Below are 24,318 nucleotides of genomic sequence, written 5' to 3' on the forward strand. Positions count from 1 at the left end.
GAGCAGTGATTGCTGCCCCCTGGCCAGCTCCCCCCAGTTTATATAGTAAGCATGGCATCATGTGGTATGGAATAGCCCTTTGGTCATAGCATCCTGGCTATGCTCCCTCCCAGCTTCTTGTGCACCTGCCAGAGCGTGGGAAGCTGAAAGGTCCTTGACTTAGTGTAAACACTACTTAGCAACAACGAAAACATTAGTGTGTATCAGCATTATTCTCATACTAAATCCAAAACACAGCACTATGCCAGCTACTAGGAAGAAAATCAACTCTTATGCCAGCTGAAGCCAGGACATGGCTCAATGTCCAGGTGGAGATCAGTGACAAGTGGCATCCCTCAGGGATCTGTACTGGGACCAGTACTGTTTAATATCTTTGTCAATGGCATAGGCAGTGGGATTGAGTGCACCCTCAGCAAGTTGGCAGATGATGCCAAGCTGAGTGGTGTGGTTCACATGCCTGAGGGACAGGATGCCATCCAGAGGGACCTGGACAAGCTTGAGAAGTGGGCCCATGTGAACCTCATGAGGTTCAACAAGGCCAAGTGCAAGGTCCTGCACCTGGACAGGGCAACCACTGATATCAGTACAGGCTGGGGGATGAAGGGGTTGAGAGCAGCCCTGCAGAAGGAGGAGTTGGGGGTACTGGTGAATGAAAAGCTGGACATGAGCCAACAATGTGCACTTACAGCCCAGAAGGCCAACTGTATCCTGGGCTGAATCAAAATAAGTGTGGTCAGCAGGTGGAGAGAGGTGATTCTGCCCCTCCACTCCACTCTGGTGAGACCTCACCTGGAGTACTGACTGCATCCAGCTCTGGAGTCCTCAGCACAGGAAAGACATGGACCTGTTGGAGTGGGTCCAGAGGAAGGTCACAAGAATGATGAGAGGGATGGAACAGCTCTCCTATGAAGAAAGGCTGAGAGAGTTGGGGTTGTTGAGCCTGGAGAAGAGAAGGCTGTGGGGGCACCTTATTGCAGCCTTTCAGTACTTAAAGGGGGACTTTAAGAAAGATGGGGACAAACTTTTTAGCAAGGCCTGTTGTGACAGGACAAGGGGTAATGGTTTTAAACTAAAAGAGAGTAGATTTAGACTACATACAAGGAAGAAATTTTTTACGATGGGGGTGGACACTGGAACAGGTTGCCCAGGGAGGTGATAGATGCACCATCCCTGGAAACATTCAAGGTCAGATTGGATAGGGCTCTGAGCAACCTGATCTAGTTGAAGATGTCCCTGCTCATTGCAGGGGGGTTGGACTAGATGACCTTTAAATGTCCCTTCCAACCTAAACTGTTCTATGATTCTACTTGAACATAGTTATATATATCCCAGTTGGATAGTAACTCCTTTTGAATAATTTCCCTGTACTTAGATAGTCATTTACTTGTATTTATTTTGTCTGTTTAAAGCTTGTAGAAGCACCTAAGATTTACAAAAACTATGACAAACGTAAGCTGCACTAACATCTTTGTTATGTACGTATTTTTGTCTACCAGTGCTACTAAGTGTTGTGCTTATTGCCACGTATAATTCCACTGCTCTCTCTGGGATCAATTATCTATTGAAATACCTGAAGCAAACAATTTTTTCTGGTCTGGGTAATGAAGTTGAAAGCAACTTGGTGTGGGTAGAACCAGAAAGGAGAACGAGGTACATTATCATTTTAGTTTCCTATAGCCATGTGTAATGCCCTGTGGGCTTGAGCAAACGATTGCCTGCAAATCACAGATTGGGGAACATACATTCTGCTTATGTTAGACTTAATGTAACCGCTTCTTCCCTTTCTGGTTTGTTGCACAGGTTAACATTCAACCTTCTGAATGGCACCGCTCCATACTGCTGCCACAGTCATGGTTAGGATTTATGAGTCGAACCTACAGTGCAATCCTGCAGGTAATTTCGAGGTACATAATACTGTACACATTAATGCTGATTCCAGTGGTTTGAGTTTTGTTTTTACCAGCGAGCACATCCATGCAAGTTAAAATAATTTAAAAATAAAGCTTAAGGTGTTTAATAATAAAATTTATGAAAAGAAAATAAAAATGAGTCTTCAGTTAACGGCAGCACAATCTTGGATACTTGTAGAAGTGTAACTTCTGCTTACAGTTCAGTTTCTTGCAGTCTTGTTCTTGTGTTGCAGAATGTGTCAATTCTTAGAATTTTTAGGATGTGAAATTTTAGCTAGAGCTCTAACCTATTATTTTGGGTAGGAATTTTGTAATAATAGCATCACAAAGGAGACAGAAGCTATTGAGGAATGATTCATTAAATAGAATTTCTCTTAATTGGCATGTAATGCTGTCACACTGTGAGGGACCCATCTTCATTTTTTTCACCCTATCTAATGATTAGGAAATATCTTAAAACATCTCTTTCATTAGGTTAACTGACCTGATATCTAAAGGAATATAGTGTCATTTGGTTTTTCAGCAGGAAAATTATCTAAAAAACTTCTAACAAATAGCTGCCTTCTAGAAGGCTCTCTTTGTGCTACTAGAAGGGCTTATTTGTTTGTATTTCCAGGCCACATCAGCTGTTTTCAGCATGAGCAGCTCAGGTTGCTGAGCAAATTCTAGAAGTTTGGACTGTTTCTTGTTCTGCTGTGCAGCAAAACATATGCTTCTCTAACATTTTCAAGACAAATTTTACCTTGGCCATCAGCAAAATACCGGATTCTAAGATGAGCCAGCCTCATTACAAAGCAGGCAGCAGCTATTCAAATTGTAATTTTAGGTCATAACTACAGAGGGGGCCATTGTTGCTTGCATGTAATTACTTTCCTATTTTGCTTCCCCTCTGAGGCAAGATTTCATGAGAAGCTTGGCATTTACCAGACTTGTTTCTGAAAGCCTTTCTAGGATTTTGTGCAATTTTATAGGCAATAGAGCCTGTTTTTGTGGCCTCTGAAGTCCCTCGCTGGAGACCTAGTATCTTCACTTACTCCTTATGCTTCTACAGTACGTTTAATCTGAGATGGCCAAAAGAGACTACAGAATAAGATGATTAGTCTGGATAGCACATAATTCAGTATTTCTGAACAGCCAGCAGAGTAATCATTTCTACAGTTTGGAGGCAGATGTTCATAGAGTCCAGTTCACCAAAACACTTGTGTGAGGACTTTTTTCCCTTTGGACACCTGGAAGTCCTCTTGTCTTTTATTATGTCTACTCACATGCTTAAGCATTTCTGTCAATTTGTGCATTCAGCATGGTTTTGAGACTGAAATCAACCTCATCATGATGATCCTACAGGTCTTGATTTAGTACAGAGCTTAAGCCAATGTTTATGTGTTTGGGGAAATTGCAATAGGTTTTTGCATAGCTTTTATGCAGCCTTCTCTTTAGTCAGTGTGTTGTACGTGCTTATTTAATCTCTGTGGAGAGTCACGTTTTGAGTGACATCTGGATTTACAGGATTGACTCTCTTGTATTCTCAGGTTTTTATGCACACCCAAACTACAAGCATTCAATACCTGAAAAATACAGCTTATGTGCCTGTATTTTTCACTTAAGGCCTAATAACCTACAAAGGAGCAGTAACTGACAACCTAAACAAGTTGAGATGTAGTTGCCTCAGGGTTGGAGACTGGACATTAAAGCAAAGCTGCTTAGTATGTTTGGGTAACAGTTGTTAGAGGGCAGAATCCATATCATCTCCTTTAAACTACAGAAAGAACTGTTGTAGGAGGTCACAGGGAGGCTTGGGTCACAGCAGGGAGGAATTCTGTTTTAAGTAGTGAGTCAAGAAAGTGATGTTTTACTATTAGAATCTATTTTAGCTAGCAGGCTTCTAAATCTCATTCCCCGCTTGTTGTACCCATTCCCAAGGGAATTTGTCTCTTTGCACGGACTAGGAGAGATGTCTCAGTATCTCTGGCCATTTGTGCCATCTGCAGCTTGTTTTCCTCACTCGGAATAAAAAATTATTAATTCTTTTACTTAATATATTGTGTATTGTAGTGGGATCCCATATGAAAAGCAGTCAAGTGGACTTACGAATTAGACCTCAAGTGAAAGGCTAAATCCTTTACTTAAGTGTTCTCTGAAGAATTCTTATAGTGATTGGCCATGTAAGATCCACTTCTGACTTATTCTGTAATTCTGCAGGGGAGGCAGGCAGAGCTGGAGATGCAGTTAAAACATGGAAAAGAGGATCCTGAAGAGGTGCAGTACAAACAGTTTACAGCCTGGCTCTGGTAAGGAAGTGCGCCTCTGCTCCTGATGGCTTGTAATGGCCAGTGAGGGGGCACAGGAGAGCAAGACTTCAAAGCCTTTAGTTTTGCAAGTTTAAAGACTGTATGAGCACTAATGAAATAAAACCACCACCAGATACAATGACCAAGGCGGGGCGGGGGGAATGGGAATAAAGAGACTACTGGGTAATTGTCTAAGGATTCCCATGTGCATGGGTTCACAGGTACCTTCCCTTCTACGGTGTCTGAAACTTTGTAGGGTGAGCAACTGGAAGGAATCGAAAACTGTATTTGTTTTGTGTCATGTTGAAGTAGAAGGATTATGCAAAGAGCAAAGCTTGTAGAGACTAAGTGAGCTGTCTCACTGAAAATGGCTTGATAAAAGAAATGTAAGCCATGGTATGATGTGTGTCATACCATGCCTCATGATGAACTGAGACACACCTCAGTTTCTTTGGTAAGCTGGCAATGTTGAGCCCGAGGATGTTGTTTAAAACCAAGCACATGATGCACACCCTGATCCATATCCTCAACTACTTCTGTTTCTGTCAGCTGAGGAGCATGTCTCAGTCTGTCAGGATTTAGCCATGTATGTGCATGGCCAGGGGGCCAAGGTGGCAAGTGGGAGGCTTCACAGAAAGAAAGAATTACATATCCACAAACAGTATAAGTATCTATTTCTGTTCTTGTTCATAAGTGCATTGGGAACAAAGTATGTACAAACAAAACCAAAATGCCCTTTGCCTGTTTCAGTCAAAAAGGCGTTACTAAGTCAGGACAACTTACAACAGGAATACAAAATTTGTGTCTGCTATTTTACTCCAGCTAAGTCTAGATTAGAGGGTTTCATAGTAAGATCCAGAATGATGGTATTGTAGAAGAGGTTCTTTATGTAGAAGTGGCACAGTTTTCTGTTGTTGCTATGCCCCATCTCTAGGGTATAAAGAGAAAGCATTTTCCAGGTGAGAAGAATGCTTATAGCAATGCTGCTTTTGTAGATTTCTCCTGAACCGATTTCTGGTCTGTATTTCCTAAATAGTGTTCATGTAAGCTATGTCAAAAATGAACAGAATTCCCTTTATCAGTAGCGAAATCAAAGCAGTAAGTGAACTGGAAGCCTGGTATTAGCTTTCATGTCTTTTGCTGTTCCCCCTTAATTGCTTGGTGCTTCAGGGCTCTTAACTTCAGTACCCATTCAGCATTTGTGTTGCCCACTGGGTTTAACCTGATTGTGGATAGCTTGCTATAAACTTGAGCACTAAAGCTTTATTGTATAAGTATTGTGCAATTTTGCATTGGTATTTGCCAAGTTGGTGTAAGCATTTCTAGTGTAGGTGGGTTTGAAATTGTGTGCAAAAACAGTGTGGTTATGAAGGAAAGCCTGAGTATGTTTCTTTTAAAGGCTGACTATAACTCAGTCTTGTAATATATGGTCCTATTTTACAAGGCATGTGTTTTTAGTCTTCTAATCACGTGCTGTGGAACTGTGATTGGAGTGTATCTTTTTCTGTAGGATGACAGTCATGGCCAGGATGGTATTGTATGTTGTAGTATGGAGGATCTCTTTCCTCACCAAAACCTGCTGATATGAAGACTCACTGCATCTCTGCTTCTGTCTTGATATGAATGCAAAACTAAACAAGTGCAGAGAAGTAGCCTATTATAAGTCAACTATAGTAATGTGTAAGAAATTGTAACTGCTCCTATGGCTTTCATTTAAATGGATTCAGGTTACTATACTGCCTAATAGCGTAACTGTCCATGGTGGTTTCCAGGAGTATACAAAGTATTGCATAAATTGTTATGGTTGCCCATTGTAAAACATTCTCATTTTATTATGCTAAGGCATAGCATAGCAATCTGGAAACTTATGTGTTACAGCTCAACAGATTTATAGCTATTGCATGGACCTGCACTTTACAAAAAGTGGTATGACGTCAAATAAGAGCCCTTTATAAAACATTGGTAGTTCACATGAACACGAAGAAATGTCGGGTGGTTTGTAAGCACTTTTACAGTTTTAATGCTTGTGATTAATTTGCACAAAGTCTTCCGATAGCTAAATGAGATAACTGTTAACCTAGAATGGACACATGTAAGGCATAAGGGGAAATTAGCTGAGTTCATGCTATAATATAATGAACACGGTGTAAATTCATTCTGTTTCTGTTGCAGGGTCAGAGATATGTTGACCGATGTCATCAAAGGTGCTTCCAAGTAAGAACTGCTCATTTGTTACAGACAAGAATGAGTTGTCGTTTGTGGCAGAAGGTGTAAGATAATATTTTCTGCAGTTGTTTTTCTACTTTCAGGTAGTTGTAGAGAGTGACAAGGTCTCCCCTCAGCCTCCTTTTCTCCAGGCTAAACAACCCCAGTTCCCTCAGCCACCCTTCATAAGACTTGTTCTCTAGACCCTTCACCAACTTTGTTGCACTCCTTTGGACACATTCCAGCACCTCAATGTCTTTCTTGTGCTGAGGAACCTAAAGCTGAACATAGTATTCAAGGTGTGGCCTCACCACTTTCCAGCCACTCTTCCCCAAGCCTGTAGCGTTGCATGGGTTTGTTGTGAACCAGGTGCAGGACCCAGCACTTTAGCCTTGTTGAACCTCATACAGTTGACCTCAGCCCATCAATCCAGCCTCTCCAGATCTCTCTGTAGAGCCTTCCTACCCTCAAGCAGATCAACGCTCCCACCCGTCTGCAAACTTACTGAGGGTGTACTCAATCCTGGCATCCAGATCATTGATAAAAATATTAAACAGAACCAGCACCAGTACTGAGCCCTGGGGAACATGACTTGTGACCAGCCACCAACTGGATTTAATTCCATTCACCACAGCTCTTTGCGCCTGGCCATCCAGCCAGTTTTGTACCCAGCAAAGAGTACACCCATCCACGCCATGAGCAACCAGTTTCTCCAGGAGAATGCTGTGGAAAATGGTGTCAAAGGCTTTACTAAAGTCCAGGTAAACAACATCCACAGCTTTTCCCTCATCCACTGAGCAGGTTACCTTGTCATAGAAGGAGATCAGGTTGTCAAGCAGGACCTGCCTTTCATAAACCCTTGCTCACTGGGCCTGATCACCTGGTTGTTCTGTATGTGCCCCATGATGGTGCTCAGGATGATCTGCTCCATAATCTTCTCCGGCACCAAGGTCAGGCTGACAGGCCCATAGTTCTCCAGATCCTCCTTCCAGCCCTTCTTGTAGGTGGGCATCACATTTGCTAACCTCCAGTCAACTGGGATCTCCCCGGTTAGCCAGGACTGCTGATAGATGATTGAGAGCGGCTTGGTGAGTATTTCCACCAGGCTCCCTCAATACCCTTGGGTGGATCCCATCCGGCCCCATAGACTTGTGTGTATCTAAGTGTAGCAGTTCACTAACCATTTCCCCTTGGATTATGGGGGCTTCATTCTGCTCCCTGTCCCTGTCTTCCAGCTCAGGGGGCTGGGTATCCAGAGAACAACTGGTCTTACTATTAAAGACTGAGGCAAAGAAGGCACTAAGTACCTCAGCCTATTGTTATCCTTTGTCACTATGTTTTCCCCCTACATCCAATAAAGGATTGAGATACTCCTTAGCCCTCCTTTTGTAGTGAATGTATTTGTAGGGACATGGCTTTTTTGTCTTTTACTGCAGTAGCTAGATTAAGTTCTAGTTGGGCTTTGGCCCTTCTAATTTTCTCCCTGCATAGCCTCATGACATTCTTGTAGTCTTCCTGAGTTGCCTGGCCCTTCTTCCAAAGGTCATAAACTCTCCTTTTTTTCCTGAGTTCCAGCCAAAACTCTCTGTTCAGCCAGGCCAGTCTTCTTCCCCACCAGCTCATCTTTCAGCACGTGGAAATGGCCTGCTCCTGCACCTTTAAGATTTCTTTCTTTAAGAATGTCCAGCCTTCCTGGACTCCGTTGCCCTTCAGGGCTGCCTCCCAAGGGACTGTGTCAACCAGGCTGCTAAACAGGCTGAAGTCTGCCCTCTGGAAGCCCAAGTTCTACTGATGCCCCTCCTGACTTCTCTGAGACTTGAAAACTCTGTCATGATCACTGTTCCCAAGATGGCCTCCAGCCATCACCTCACCCACAAGTCCTTCTCTGTTCACAAACAGCAGGTCTAGCAGGGTACCTTCCCTAGTTGGCTCACTCACCAGCTGTGTCGTATATACAAATAGTGAATCCTCATAAGATCGAGTACTTAGAAAATCTTAAATCATAAAGATGTCATCAGTGAAAGAATTACAGTGAAATCTCAAGGGTGGTTTAAACATTGGTATTCTTGTAAATGTATAAAAGACTAGTTTGAAATACTTTTGTGAGTTGAGAGTTCTGGAGATTTTAATTAAGACTCAAAACCATAAAGGTTTGAACTTTTTTTAACTTGTTGTTAAGCTATTTAAAATATTCCCATCCTTGCATGTTGGTCCATCTTGAAGGAGTCAGCTAAAGAGGGATGAAATTGAAAGACCTGTTTGATATTTTAGCATACTCAATAAATACCAGTGTTAAGGTAAGATAGTAGAAAGACATAAATAAAGGAGGAAGAAGATAATAAACTTTAAATATATGATATTCTGTGTCTCAGAATTGAAGTTATGATTTTAGTTGCAGGAGTTCATTAGCAAAACTAGTTGAGGTAGAAGCATTGCCTAATTTGGGAGGGAGTGGTAAATTTTAGGTAACAAGAGAAGGATTTCCACTGCATAGATCACATCTCTAGAAATTCTTGTGTTTACTGACTCTTTTAAGAAATTACTGCGGGTTTTCCCCATATTTTCAATAAAGAGTAAGATGCTGCTCTTTTTCCTCCTGGGGCTTGTTAGGATGATGATTTTTACCTTCATTTAAAGCATTCATCTTTCATGAGTGTGTAGATTTAGAAGTTTCTCTCTGTTTGAGGTACATCATGAAATGTAACCTTTCAGAAGTTGATGATCCACAACAACAAAGGTTCTATGCACAGATTAGGAAATTATTTAAGGCAAGAGATATGGGGAGATTTCAAAGAACTTAACTAAGTACCTAGCTGTAATTATTTGTAGGTATCTCTTATCTGAAAGGAAATAATTTCAGTGTTCCAAACAGGAGAGGTCAATGACATTCCACTAAGACCTGTGTGTCTTATTTTAAAAAGCAAACCAGAAATCCAGAAAATATTTTTATTGTGAAAATGAGATCTTTGGATCTGGAACAAATGCCTATATTTGCAGTGTAGGTGTATTTTTACAGCAACAGTTGAGGAAGTTTTTAGAAATGGAAGGCTGATGCAAAAAGTATAGTACACTGTGTACTGGTCTAGTGTAAGACTGTAAGTGGTCTAGTAGAGTTGTATTGTTCAGCTGTTGTTGTAAAACAACTAAGAGATTTCCAGCAGGACTGTATTGCAATATGTTTTTCTGGGAATGACTGGGATATTGACATTTATCTTTTCATGAAACTGAACACAGTTATATTCTCTCTCTTATTCGTCGGTGGCAGATTTTTTTTCTCGAGTTGCTTAGAAGTAGAGGTTTGCATTGCGGTAGAAGTTAGTACTCTTTGAAACCTGCCACTTTCCATGATGGTAATCTTTTCACAGCACAGGGGAGTAATGCAAAACTTTTTTTTTTAAGCTGCGATTTCAGTGATGGCTGCTCTGCTAAATCTCCTGAACAGGTGCTGTTGCAATGAAGTGGCACCTGCCTGTCTAGCGTGCTCTGTTTGAAGAGTTTTTTATGTTGTCCTGTGTAGAAATGGTACTAGCTAAGACCAACTGGTACCTTTCTGTGAGTGCTACTTGCTCTGCAGGATGGCAGTCCTCATTGTAGTGGCAGCAAGCTTCTGTTTTTATACAACTTTGTGTGTGCTAGGTTTTATATAAAAGACAAACAAGAAAAAAGACTGAAACGCTTCTCTCCCCCATTCTTACTCTAATTCCTGAAGATGAAATGCAACAGACTTTTGCTAGAAGACAGCCCAATAAAGTTGCTAGGTACAAAGGCCTTCCCTCCTGGACCATCTGTAGCATAACTTTCCTGCACTGAGACACATGTTTTGTTGCCTGCATCTTTATTAGACTTCTTAACTGTTTGCCTTTTTCTGTCCAGAGACAGCCCAGTGGTGAAAGGAAACTCTATTTTTGCCTTAACTGGTCTTGCAGTTGCTGTAGCCAAATATGAAAGCAGCCTTTCCTCAGACACTGAAGGGATGCCTGAGGTGAGTCAATGTGGGAAAGAGATTCTCTACTCTTAGTAGAATATAATAAAGCAATATGACCAACTGTTGGGGAGGCTGGTAAGTAGATATGAAGTACTTCACATTTTGAAGTTCAAATTTCACCCTGCTCAGTGAATCCTATCTGGTAGCTGGTGTGTGATCTATGCAAAAGCAGTCAGAGTGTGTAGGCGCCTTCTCACAAGAAACATAATGACTAACACATTTGTTGGTCTTGACAAATGAGATAGAGGTCTAGTGGACACTGAAACGCAGCCAGCCTCTTTTCTTATAATTTTTGCTTTCATTGAACAGTACCTGATCAAAAGTGATATCTGGGGGTCAGTTTGGCAAGTAAATCATGCTACTTGCTGTACCTAAGAACGACAAAGTAATTTCGTTCCTGATGGATCATAGCTGGAACATCAGCTGCTGAGCTTCTGTTCAGGTAGGACCTGATTTAAGAAAAAATAATGCTGAATATTTGGGTTTGATTTTTCCAGACTGAACCTGATTTTCTTCCCACAAAACACTGGATTTCTATGGTCACAGAGACCCTCTTTAGTATTGTGAATAGCCGCTATCACCCTAAAGGTCAAGTCTTCCCATGGTTCTACCAGGTAGGTGTTGTGGTGTTAAAAGAAAGAGAATATATCTGTATTTCATGCCTGGAGTTCTTAGTGTGGACTTTTCCTGGTTCTGTTTGCCCTGTAGTAGTTGTAATACAATAGAATCAAAACTTTTCTTGCTTTTGCTTTTTTTCTTTCATTGTGTTTTCTGCTTATATATATGGGTTTGCCTTGAGTGCTTATCTTTATTACCAAAACAGTAAAAACCACATGTGAGGATACATGAATGAAGGAAATTTTTAAAACAAAAAAACCTTCAAAACCTAGAATATTTGGCAGGTGTGTACAAAACTAAACAGTCCATCATGAACAGACTCTCCTCAGACCACACTATTAAACTTTTGAGTGATTCTGGCACCATTCCTTAGGGCTCTGAAATGCATGCTTTCTCAAAATCTAATAGTTATGGAGCCAGTGATTCCTATTTTACAGTACTTCTTGAATCCCTGAGGGCCAGTGTAAGTTCTATCGTATGTGCTTGCAGGGTATTGATAACTCTTGACTATCCATAGTCAAAACAGCCAGGTTGGAGATTCTTTGTGTCATGGATGCAGAAGGGAACTTGGGTCCTACAAGGCCAAATACCAGCCTGCTAATGTATTGTAATGTTTTCTAACCAGAACTTCATTAACTGCGTTCATGAACTGCGTTTAGTCCAGTAGTGCAATGTTAGCATCAAAAAGCTGAAAATTACTGATGGACCTGAGTCAGCTCTGGCATGTGATGCCTGTCATCACTGATCAGGGACATAGATCACTAAATCAAATGTACTGTTAAATAAATGCTAGGTTGGTTGGATGTAAGGAGATTCAGCCACTTGGTTGGCACTAGCAGTTCTTGCCAAATTGTTCTGTGACTCCTGTCTTTGAAAATAATGCTGTTTAGAAAAGGTGGGTTCGAGATGGAACAACATGAGAATGTTTCATTTCTAAAATCCACCTGTTTTTTAAAAAAAAATAAAAAAATAAAAAAACTTGTGCTTGAGGCACACAATAGAAGTCACTGTCTTGCAGAGTGCCTTGCATCCTGATGGGATTTTTTTTCTTTTCCTTTTCAGAGTTGCATGTGGAAGTTGATAAATATACATTAGGCTATTACTTACAATCAGTCCATTGCTTTATAAGTAGAGGTAGCTGTATGGATTTTACCTTTCAAAATGGAAAGGAATTAAAAACCTTTGTAAGGGATCTTTCTTCTAGAAACTGGTTGTCTTGCAAGATCACATGTTATTTTATCATCCTAGGTGTGATGCTTTTAAGCTAGTGCTTTTTCCGAATTTCACTAAATTCTTGGTGTGTTATAATTACAGAAGTACATTAACATCATGGCTGGTTTCTGTTTGTCCTTCTGACCATGCTGCTGGGTATTTTAACAAGGAAGGTGAAAACTAAAATAGACCAATGTATTTATGTGTAGACTAGCTGTTAAATTTTGTCGTATCCTTTGTTTACAGTTTCATACTTAACAGTCTTATTTACACTTAGAAATTATATTCTGAATTACCCTAGTTTTAAGCTGCTTACAAGGTAAGGCAAATGGAAAAGTTACATAGGTAATTCCATGAAATACTATTTACTGCCAGATTGCAATACAGCTGTGCTGCTGTTTCCTGTATAGGTGTTTATTTTAAATTCCTAAAGTGCTGAGTGTTACTGCCTGGAAAGGAATTTGTTTCCCTCCCCCGAGAGGAAAAGAAAAAAAAAATTCTTTTTTATGTTTTTCTAGAAATCCTATTCAGGTGAAAATACTGCTAGTATTATAGCTCGTTCCTGTGCGGCCACTGCTTTGTCTCTCCTGGTGCCAGTTTTCATTGTATCATGTAAGGAGAAGGTTGAAGAAGTCCTGAATATGCTGACTGACAGGTTACCTGGGAAACGAAATGCTGATGAGTCTCAAGCTGTTCAAATCCACATGGGCCTTGGTTTGGGGATGTTTATCTCACGTTTGTATGAAGAAAAAGTCAGGTAAGGATTACCATACATAATGTAGGTGTGCAAATAACTTCCTTCTTTTTCCTGCATGTGGCCTTAAGTTCTGAGGAATTAAAATATTTACAAGTCATAGGCAAATGATTCTTGAGGGGCTTTGCAACGTTTCTTAAAAGGTGTCTTTTATTATTAGTCTTCATCACCCACCCCTCCGAGTGCTATCCTGGATATTTTGCCGTTCTTTCAGGTTGAATGATTAATTTTCATAATATCCTAAGGTACATGTGCAAAGCAGGTAGCTAGAAGAACCACACATGCTTTTAAAGCAGACTAGCTGCTGTAGGAGACTTAATTTTAAAATAATTCACAGTTCTCATTGGTTCCTTTCTAAGTGGTGCTCTGAACACTGGATAGTGTCCACTTACATGATGTGAGTTATGTGTATGGGGATGGACCTACAACAGAAATAGTGTAAGAGGCTACCTTGAAGGTGTGCTGTTACAGCTATGTTGGCAGCAAAGAGATGTTCTGAAGTTGGTAGAAAATGCCTCCTTTACAGAAGGGTTGGCCTCAGTTGCAAATTTCCTATGATTCCAGGGAAATTAAGAAGTAGGTTTGGCTTTATACTCCTCCAACTTCTTGACTAGGGATTCTGTCTGCCTGTATACCTGTAATAAATGTTTAATTGGTGCAGAAGCATAGGTATCAAATAGATTTGGCTGTCAGTTGTTAATTTGCTCAGTGAAGCTGACATTTCCAACGCACCTGCCTTTGTTAAAACACTGTCCAACATTGCTCTCTTCTAATCTTCATGCTTTGGTGACTCAATGCCTTGCTGCCTCTGACTCAGACACATAATTTGGGAATGGACTGTCTCTGGATGATTAGTCAGTGGTGACAACTGAATATTACACATATTAGAGCATTAAAAGGCTCTTAAAGAGAATGACTTTAGATCAGCTTGGTATTTCGGAGTATGTGAATCTTTATTTTGGGGTTTTGTGTTTTGTTTGTTTGGCAAGGGGTGTTGAAATTAATGAATTTATCTAAAAATTTCTTATGGACTATATCAGTTTTTACTGTTCCACTGCACTGCATAATTTCAAAGCTTAATCCCACACATTCTTCCAGGCATTGACTTGCAACAACAGCAAAACTTGTAGGGATGTAGCTGTAGCTAATACCAAATCATAGAGTTAGTTTGCATTAAAGATGTCCTGTTCATTAAGAAAACTGTGTACATGTTTTGTAGGAGGGGAGTCCCTATGACGTCTCTGGAGTGAGATGTAAATGCTTCCTTTTTTAACAATAAGTTAGGCAAAGAGATGGAAGGAGAGGTTTACAGAGCTAATATCTTAAAATGTCATGAATTTTCAGCTTAAAAATGGTTACAGGTCTAGCTGAGATCATACTTATCAGTATACTCCTACTACTGTCAGGCATATTTTACAAATCCTGGGTGCTGGGTTTCTTTCTGGGTGTTGTAGCAATAATGGTTGCCAGTTAAAGTCTGAATATGTTTTTATGATTTGTGTATGAGTATGTTTATATGAATGTGACACAAATGATCAGTCATATAGTTATTGCTTACAGACCAGTATGAGAACCTGTTACAGCAAGAAAAGAACTCTATTTACTGGCATGTTCAGTCATAGCAGGAGGTTTTTGTATCCTGTGTAATTTAAAGAGCAGAGCTGTGTTTTGGATTTTTTTGATTTCTGCTTTATTTTGGTTTTGTAGTGATGTACCTGGTCAACAGATGAATTTAGTCCTAATGAAGTCCCTGGATGCGCTGGAAGAGTGCTGCTTTGACACCAGTCTGGAATACAAGTGAGTTTCCTTCATTACTGATGATGTATTTTTTTTTATTTTGAGCTCCGCCTTTTTAATTCATGCTTTTATTCCTTAATTCTACACAGAAGAGTATAAGGATAGGTGTCGTGGTTTAACCCCAGCCAGCAGCTAAGCACCACACAGCCGCTCGCTCACTCCACCTGCCCTGGTGGGATGGGGGAGAGAATCAGAAGAATTAAAGTGAGAAAACTTGTGGGTTGAGATAAGAGCAGTTTAATAATTAAAATAAAATAAAATAGTAGTAGTAATAATAACAATGTAATAATAATAGTAATAACAATATACAAAGCAAGTGATGCACAATGCAGTTGCTCACTACCGGCCGACTGCTGCCCAGCCAACTCCCCGCAGCTTATATACTGAGCATGATGTCATATGGTATGGAATAGCCCTTTGGTCACTTTGGGTCAACTATCAACAACTAAAACATCAGTGTGTTATCAGCATTATTCTCACCCTAAATCCGAAACTGCCCAGAGAGGTGGTGGAGTCCACCATCCCTGGAAGTGTTAAAAAAATGGGTAGATGTGGCACTTTGGGACATGGTTTAGTGGACACGGTGGTGTTGGGTTGATGTTTGGACTGATGATCTTGGAGATCCTTTCCAATCTTAATGATTCCTAGTTTTTACTTTCATTATAAATAATCCAGCCACCAAGCCAGGAAACATGAAATTGCTACTCTACCCTTAATTGGTTTAGTGGTGGACTTGGTAATGTTAGGTTAGTGGTTGGACAGGATGATCTTAAAGGTCTTTTCCAACCTCAACGATTCTATGATTCTATGAAACACTGCACTGTGCCAGCTACTAGGAAGACAATTAACTCTATCCCAGCCAAAACCAGGACAATAGGGTAAGGAGACAGCGTGCTCTGAGTACTTCCATAGAATCACCAACTTGTGCAGGCTGGCAAGGACCTTTGGAGGTCCACATCCCTCCCCAAAACAGAATCAGCCATGGACTTGGACTACATTGCCCAAGGCTCTACAGACAGGGTTTGAAAACCCCAAGACTGAAGACAGCACAATGTCTCTGGGCCCTCTGGACAGCTCTTTTGGGCTGTCCTTATCTCCATGTGAACATCTGATGTTTCAGCTTGTGCCTGCTGCCTCTTGGCCTTCCACCATGCAAGAACCGAGCTACATCTCCTCATTCGTTTCCTGTCAGTGTCAGAGATGTCAAAGTCATCCCTTCTCACAGGTCAACCAGCTCTCAGGGCAAGGGCTCCAGCCTTGCTGCCTCAGTAGCCTCCCATGAACTTGTTCCAGTTCTGTGGGTGTCTTTCCTGCATTCAGAGCAGTATTCCAGGTATATTGGTGAGCTCAGAGTAGAGGGGTGATCCTTCCACTGGCTCTCATGGCTGTGTTCTGCTCATGCTGCCCACCCACTGCTGGCCCTCATTGCTGCCTGGGTGCATGTCTGGCCCTGGCTCAGCTTGCTGCCCACCAGTGCCCAGGGCCATCCCTAAGAGCTGATGTCCAGGCCCTCTGGTCCCAGCCTGTCTGTTACAAGGTGCAGGACTGTGAGTTGGTGCTTGTTGAATTTCAGGATGTTCCTGCTGGTTTATTCCTCTGTATACATACCATCCTTTCCAAGTGAGTCTGTCCGTAAACAAACATATATATATGTATTAAAAAATACTTGAAATATTAATATATATAAGTGTATGCATGTGTGCATATATCTAACACACACAGACAGAGTTTTTTCCATACATTCCCTAGTGTGAGGTGAAAAGAAGCAATGACTACCACTGCTAATCCCTGCCAACCCGCAAGTCAAAACCTTGGGCATGTGTAGAGAACACACAAGTCTTGCTCACAGGCAGCGGGAAGATACCAGCAATTCTAGGAGCAGGGATGCTCATCTTACCTGCACATGTTCTTTAATGAAAGATGTTTTTGAAAGTCCTTCCTTGGTGCTCTTGGGTGGTTGCCAGGGTGTTCAATGAAGTGTGGCTGCTTCTGCCCTGGAGCCTGTTACTGGAATGTGCATGTGTGTATAATACAGCGTGAGCTCCGGGAGCAGCTGCCTCACATGGCTTATTTATCTGAGAGAGCCAGGCCATTAATTTAGCATGTTGATGACATGTTGAATACTGAGTAAAGCAGCTATATTTCATTTAACCAAGTGAGGTTATGCCTCAGGTGTCCAAAAAAGAGGAGCAGCCCACCAGCGGGGCAAGAAATTATTGACAGGTATTGCACAATTACTAGCATTGGCAAACCTGGAATAACTGAACAATAAAACATATGTGTCAGTTGCCATTAAGCAACTAATGTAATATAGTAGTATGTGTGTTCCACAGTAGTCATTTCCCTTTTAAATCAGGGATGGAACTGCAGCATCTGGAGTGCCTCAGTGTGGGTGTGTAGGGTTTTATTTGATTTTTTAACATTATTGTTAAATTTAACATTAAATTTAATAACATTATTAATTAATAACATTAATAGCATTAAATTTAACATTATTGTTAAATATGCCCAGCTCTTTTCTGTTCAAAGGAAACAGAGCAATAATTCCTGTTTGCCTTTGCCCTGCCCTTCTCCAGTAGACCTTCTGAAAAGCTGTGAGGGGTCACAGTTGCACACCATTGGGCTGTGAACCTGTATAGCTTAGTCAGGATTTGGGCTGCCTCTGGAGTGGCACGGGGTGAGACACGGTGCACCAGGGGCTCTCTCAGCTGCATCACTTTGTTAGGCCTGTTGCCACTTGTTTGTGCAGCCTCTTAGCTGGAGGTAAATGCCTTACAGAAAAGCCAAGCTAGGCTTCTCTGACAGCGAGAGGTTGCCAGAAGAATGTGAAACAATGGCAATCAGGAAAGGGAAGATTGAAAGGTAGGCAGTTTTTGGGTGTAATGGCTACATTTTTTTAAAGGCTAATGGTAAGTTGGCATAGTGTGAGCGAAGAAGTAATGTAAAGCTGTAAATGTTGGAGACTCATCCAAGTTTAGCATTTGTCCACTTTTAAACTGTTACTCCAAAGCAAGGGCCTTTCCAGCTTTTTCATCCAGTATGATTCACACAGCTAACTGGGGGGGACGTAAGCGTTACACTGTTGCATCAGTGTTTCACCCATGCTGAACTGGTGATTCTCTGTTTTTCAGTTAAAATAGGTTGCAAGTTTGTTGAGAGTAGGTATATGACGTGTTACAGATGTGGGAGGGCGGAGTTCCCTTTTTTCTGAATGCCAGCAGTAGTCACATCCTCTCCTGGGGCTGCTCTGAGGTTACACAGGGCCGGGAGGGTGCGCGGGACCCACCCGTTGGCGTGGGGGGCTCTTGGGCTTGTGGTACCCCCCTAGCAGACCCCTGCTCCCTGCCAGCCTGCCCTGACCTCCCCTGCCCCCCACCAGGGTGTTAAGTGAGATATCTCGCACACCGAAGGATGTTATCGAGAAAGATAGGTTTTTGCTGAATTTTTCTTCTGTTTTTGTTTTTCTGCCTTGAGTGTCTAGATAAGAAAGTGGTTTATCAATGTATATGCTGTGCAAACTGGAGCTCACACAACCACACTTCACTGATGTCAGCCTTGATAGGAATGTTGGTTTTATATATAATTTTCTTCATTTAATTAGGAGAATTCTCTTTTTAAAACTGGGGTGAGGGAGTGGGGAGAGGTAAGAGGAATGAAGAAAACAGAGTTGTTCTCAGTAAGCAGTAAGAATCTTTCCCTGAGCCAGTGCTTTAGCTTGGTGAGAGTCCACTTATGTTCTATAAGAATCACTGTGTCTGTGTAAGTTGCATAAAATACTCTAAAGTTTCCTCTCAGAAAAGGTCACTGTGTGAAAAATGCTCGTAAATCAGTACTCTTTTATCTGTCATTACCACACAGGAAAGAAAAACAAAAGTGAAACTCATAATCTTTTAAAGGGGGAAAAACATTTCAGATGGTTAAGCATGTTAATATGATGCTTCTTCAGTTTTTAACTGAAACAGAGTTTCATAGATTGCAGAGTTGTACGAGCTTTGCAGTTATTCCTGATGTTAAATGGAGTGCGCTCTTGACATTATCAAGAGATCTGTGACTGGACCTTAAATCTGCCCTTATGTTAGAACCTGAAATATGTGTATTTTTAAAATACACCGATATACCACTTTTCAATATACATGTGTATGGAAAATGTGCATGACAGGTGATTTATTACAGTTCTTTGTACTAATAGGTTTTGTCAGACTTATTAATTACAGAAGCTATATACAACTCATTTTTTTTTCTCCCAAGTGTAACTTACATAGAGCATAGGTTCAGCAAGCATGTACATTCATGGCTGTTAACTTTTCCAGTTACTCATGTAGATTATATTCAATAGATTTTTGTCAGATCAACCTCAGTGTACTGGGGGAAAAATAATAAATAAATAAATAAAATCAAAGGCAGGGTTCCAGTTGTAACGGTACAGCATACAGGTAACAAACATAGCAGTACATATGGTCCCTGTATTGGGAGGTTTTGCTTCCCCCCCATCCCCTTCCTGCAAACAAACTAAAACATGGGTTGAAGATTTGAAGATTGGGTTAACTCTGACCTTTTGAAAGGTTTGCACACGAAAAGTTTTTGAGAATACCAAGGGGCAGTAGAGTTTTTCTGGCTTGCCTTGTTACATTTCCCATATTGAAGATGAAATCTACAAGACGTTTGCAAATATGGCTTTTTGTATAAAGTTATTCATGACAGAACTAGCTTGCATCTGTAGGAATAAATATTGGAGAAATACTGAGCAAATGATGAACACTGATACATGTTGAGTAAAGATATGACGAAGAGCCAATTGTTATGAAACTTGAAATACACAGTAATCTTCCTTTAAATTGCTGTGTGGAGCATTAAACTGACTTGCTTTTTATGGAGGTTTTTGCAAGGTCAGTAGCTATATGATTTGACTTTAAGGCATTTTCAATGAAAACTGTCATCAAACTTTTATATTATTCTTACAGAAACCTGTCAAACTCCATTCAACTTAGTATTATAATCAGGATTATCAGGAAAGCACTGTTTTTCCTTCATCCTAAAATACAAACCTTTTCTTTTGTTTCATGATTTGTTCATTAAGCCCTTCATTCTGTGATGTGATGGACTGTACTGCCCTGTATGCAGATGAGTCATGACAGTAGTGCAGTTTGTCTGATGCACTGGTAGTAAAACACTGAAAACATGCTGGGAAATCTGAGATATTGTGTGGATGAAGTGCACTTAAATATTAATTTTATGTAGGTCACAAACAAGGTGGTAGTTACAAAAAGAGGAGCAGAGGGGATGAAGTTTTACTCTTGCTTCAGAAGAAGCAAAAAAAAGAAAAAAGGCACCACTGCCAGGACACACCACTCCGAGTCTTCTAACCATGCTTATCTCCATCCCCAGTTGCTGAAGAACATTAGCTTATAAATATGGCTGAAGTTATTCTCAGAAGTTTCTTTTTTACTTAGCTGAGTAAAAGCAGTGACTCTTTCCATTTTTAAGTTCGATAGCAGAAGCTTAGAAGAATGCCTGAGGTCCTAGCCGTGTTCGTTTGACTGCTCACTACATGCAGTGTCTGTCACTGGTATGCTTGGAGAGATGCGCAAGGAGAAAAAAAATCTTCACGTTCAGATAAGAGCTCCTTCTTTAAGCTATTATGTGTATGTGTGCCAGTGAGAGATTACCTTCAGAGCAATGAGTATGTGCTGTGCTTTTAGCATCTCATGATGGCAGCCAGAACTGTTTGGGAATTTTCTGAGAAAACTTTTCAGTGTTATGACTGATGACCTGTGGAAACTGAAACTTGTTATGGGAGCACAGGTGCTGAACTTAGTAAAAGATCTCTGGTCCAGAGTGGAATTTCTGGTCAAATCTGAAAAAGAGGCAAAGACCATGAAGCTGTTCATGCCAGCTGTTTTATTATATTATGTACCTTGAAGCTATGCTGTTCTTGTTGCAATTTTACACATCCTCAGCATCAAACTGTTAGTTGTGCTGGATATGTCTGCCCTGTTGAAGCTGTTCCACTGTTGTGTATGCGTATTTTAGTACGTATGGGTTAGAACGTATACCTGACACTTATGTTCTGCAATGCAGGTGAATACCTTAATCTGTACAGCCATCTTAGCCGCTCTCTGGCTCAATCACTAATGTCGTTATTTTTGCAAACTGGAACACCTCTTGCAGGAGTCTGAGAGCAACAGATGCTAATACAGCAAGTGAACCTGCAATTAGTATGTTTAACTGGGATATTGGAGTTTGGGATATCAGTATAAATCAGATGTAGAAGTTTGGATCCATACTTACTTCATACTAGTTGATGTGCTTGTTGATGGGGCTGTTGGTTCTTCAGGGGCAGAAGAAATAATGAGGCTGTAGGATTTATTATTTTAAATGCACGTTTTCTTCTTATGCTCTTCTTTCATCCTGTGTCTCCCGAAAAGCATCACCTATATGTGAAATAAAAGCCATTTGTAAAACTAACTGTAGTAAGTAATTATCCACAGTGCTAGTTATCAGGCAAGGCCAAGAGGTCTTTTTGCACAGCAGCCCATGTTGGGGTGAAAAGAGAGTTTAGAGCAGCCATAGCATACTTAATCCTTTTTCTTTTGTTTTCTCTTTAAGTACTGGATGTATTTTGGGAGTAGGACTTGTTCTTTCGCTTATGAGTCACAGTAGCCAAACAGAATCACGAGTGCACGTTTCAGCTTCATTGCGAAAACTCTGCAAATACCTGGACAGCAGTGAGGACCAAAGCAGATGGGTCCAGGAGGTATGACGTATTTTATCGCAAATTTTAAATCTTCCTTTACTTTGTTGCCTCCCTTTGATAACTATAGACTTTTTTACTGAAGCTTTGTATCTGTAGTACTAGAATGCTTGGTTTCTCTTATTTCTTTCACAGTATATGGTTTTATATCTGCTGAAGAAAACAGTAATTATAATAGTAGAATAACCTGTAATGCTGCACAAACATTTAAGAAACTGCCTGAAAAGATAAAAGACATAATTCTTTAAAGTGCTTCTTTAATTCCTTAACCTCAGATTAAATTGTTGAAAGTTGGGTCCTGAGTAACTGTGGATATGGGTCTCTCTTATGTACAGTTGTTTACTGCTCATCTGTTCTACTAGAAAGCAGACAGCAAGTTACTCTGAGAGAACTTTAATGCTAATACTTCCTCCTTCAATATGCGTTCCGTTTCCTTCTTTGAAAGCTCCCGTCACTAGCTAATGCGAATCTTGCGCTTGTGAATGCTGCTATGGCCCCATTTGCTGTTCTCTTCATATTTTGAAGACTTAAACTGAGCTCTGCTAAGTTTGAGCATGCATTTCAGTTTATTTTGCCAAGATATGTCCTGTAAGTTTTGACATGGTCTATGCACTAAGTCTATAACCTTGCTGAGGTAAAACTTGAGAAGGAAAACTGGTGAACTTGGAGGATAACTGATGAACTTGGATTTTACAACCGAAAACAAGAATTGGAATAAGCAGGTGTTTTCCACAAAAAAAAAGCAACCCTGTGCCTGATGTATGTAAGCCTGCAGCAGCTGAACAACTGAGTTGCATAATCCTCTGTTTTTTCTAAGGGATTTAAGCAGAGATTGGTAGTATTGTTCTCTTTCCCCTCTTGGTACTGCTCTGAAAGCTCTTTATTAAAGGTCTTCTTTTATGGAGTTTAATTTTTTTGGCAGTACATATATGTTGGGCATTAGCCTTTTGCAGTTCATGGTTCATGCATTAAAATGACTTACAGCTATGAAATCATTTATCTGTCCCTAGAGATCTAAAAGTACTTTACTGAACTTAAACTGTTTCAATACAGCAGCTTCTGAGATGAAAGGCAGCAGCTGTTTAACATCATGAGATAGTGTCGTGATTTAGCCCCAGCCAGCAACTAAGCACCACGCAGCCGCTCCCTCACTCCCCCTACCCCAGTGGGATGGGGGAGAGAATCAGCAGAGTAAGAGTGAGAAAAACTCCTGGGTTGAGATAAGAACAGTTTAATAATTGAAATAAAGTAAAATGGTAATGATAATAATAACAATATAATAATGATGATAATAATAATAATATACAAAGCAAGTGATGCACAATGCAATTGCTCACTACCTGCCGACTTGATACCCAGCCAGTTTCCGAGCAGCGATCGCTGCTCCCCGGCCAACCCCCCCTGCCCAGTTTATACACTGAGCATGATATCATATGGTATGGAATAGCCCTTTGGCCAGTTTGGGTCAGCTCTCCTGTCTGTGTTCCCTCCCAGCTTCTTGTGCACCTGGCAGAGCATGGGAAGCTGAAAAGTCACACAGCACTATGCCTGCTACTAGGAAGAAAATTAACTCTATCCCAGCCGAAACCAGGACAGATAGTTTGGGATGAGAAGCAAAACCTACCCGTTTCAATTAAAATCTCTGTAAGAAATTGTACTGATAATTACATAAGTAAAATTTGGCCAGCACCCTAGGTTCAATACTACTGTATTTGAGATGCACAAGAGGCTCTTTCAGACCTGTAAATGGCTGGGATATAATCCTGTACTCAAGAGGTAAGTTTGGCCGGCTGCAGCCTGAGGTACAGTCTGAGCATTACTTGCTCCAAGTGAAATTGTCGTCAATCCTGCGCGGTAGGCAGGAGCTCTCTACTTCCCTTATAGTCATGCGTTGTTCTGTTGCTTAGCTTTGGTACAAAGGAGGTTAAACAGTTGGCACAGTTGCCTTGTTGAAAGTTCAGACTTCATTTCCTTATTGTCCATGTCTAAGGCTGAAGAACAGAAAAGCAGTGTTGTTTATGAATCATTCTGCAAGGACATGAGGCTAGTGTCATGCACTGTGTGATGGGACCACAGCATGCTGTGTATGCTCACATAAATAATGATCAGATACTTGTGTTGAGAAGAATAGCTACATTTGTGTGGAAGATCAGGAGTTTGACCTACGTAAAACCAGAAGTACTTCCAAGCTTTAGTTGTGTTTGTTTAATGTTAGCATCAATGAAGAATCCTTCAGAGAGGGAACAAACATCTGAAAGTATGAATTGAAAATGTCATGGCTTTTTTATCATGCTGGCACATTGCTCCATATACACATTGGAACAGTGAATTTGATCAGACACTGTTTAAAAGAATTAAATAACATTTTTTTTTTTCAGGTACTTGCCTACTCTGTGGCCTGTTCCTGTGTCTCTGCTTTCAGTGCTGGAATCATAGAAGCAGCTGAGGCTGAGGAGGCCATGAACAAGCTTCGGTCCTTAGTGGAAAATAATCAGCAGGTCATAATTCACTGTCTGGGCTTTCCTTCAGTTCTTTTTTTTCTGTTATCTATTTAATATTGGATACTGCTTTACCCAGACGGTAACTTCAAGAAAATTATATTGATCTACTTTCCACATTAACTAATACTGAACGTGTTGTGCATACCGTGCAATTACCAAGACTACCACTTGATCCATTGATGCATTGTCTACAGGTGGATAGCAATTACCAGACAGAGATATAAAAGCAGGTTTTATATGTTTGATTGCATTTAGAACGGAAGTTGGTACTTCTGAGTTCTTCATGTCTTTAGTCCC

At 40.7% G+C, this 24,318-nt stretch overlaps 1 protein-coding gene across 1 annotated transcript in view; it reads left to right on the forward strand.

Annotated features, from left to right (window-relative positions):
- FOCAD (focadhesin) overlaps positions 1-24,318 on the forward strand; it is a 128,534-nt gene that overhangs the window by 87,986 nt on the left and 16,230 nt on the right. The window contains exons 22-30 of the mRNA XM_075725886.1: positions 1,801-1,893; positions 4,110-4,198; positions 6,371-6,412; positions 10,277-10,385; positions 10,886-11,002; positions 12,737-12,975; positions 14,680-14,769; positions 21,376-21,523; positions 23,899-24,018. Coding sequence (XP_075582001.1) covers positions 1,801-1,893; positions 4,110-4,198; positions 6,371-6,412; positions 10,277-10,385; positions 10,886-11,002; positions 12,737-12,975; positions 14,680-14,769; positions 21,376-21,523; positions 23,899-24,018 — 1,047 coding nt within the window. The remainder of the gene's footprint in view (positions 1-1,800; positions 1,894-4,109; positions 4,199-6,370; positions 6,413-10,276; positions 10,386-10,885; positions 11,003-12,736; positions 12,976-14,679; positions 14,770-21,375; positions 21,524-23,898; positions 24,019-24,318) is intronic.

Source organism: Pelecanus crispus, chromosome Z (assembly GCF_030463565.1).
Source record: "Pelecanus crispus isolate bPelCri1 chromosome Z, bPelCri1.pri, whole genome shotgun sequence".
Lineage (NCBI taxonomy): Eukaryota > Metazoa > Chordata > Aves > Pelecaniformes > Pelecanidae > Pelecanus > Pelecanus crispus.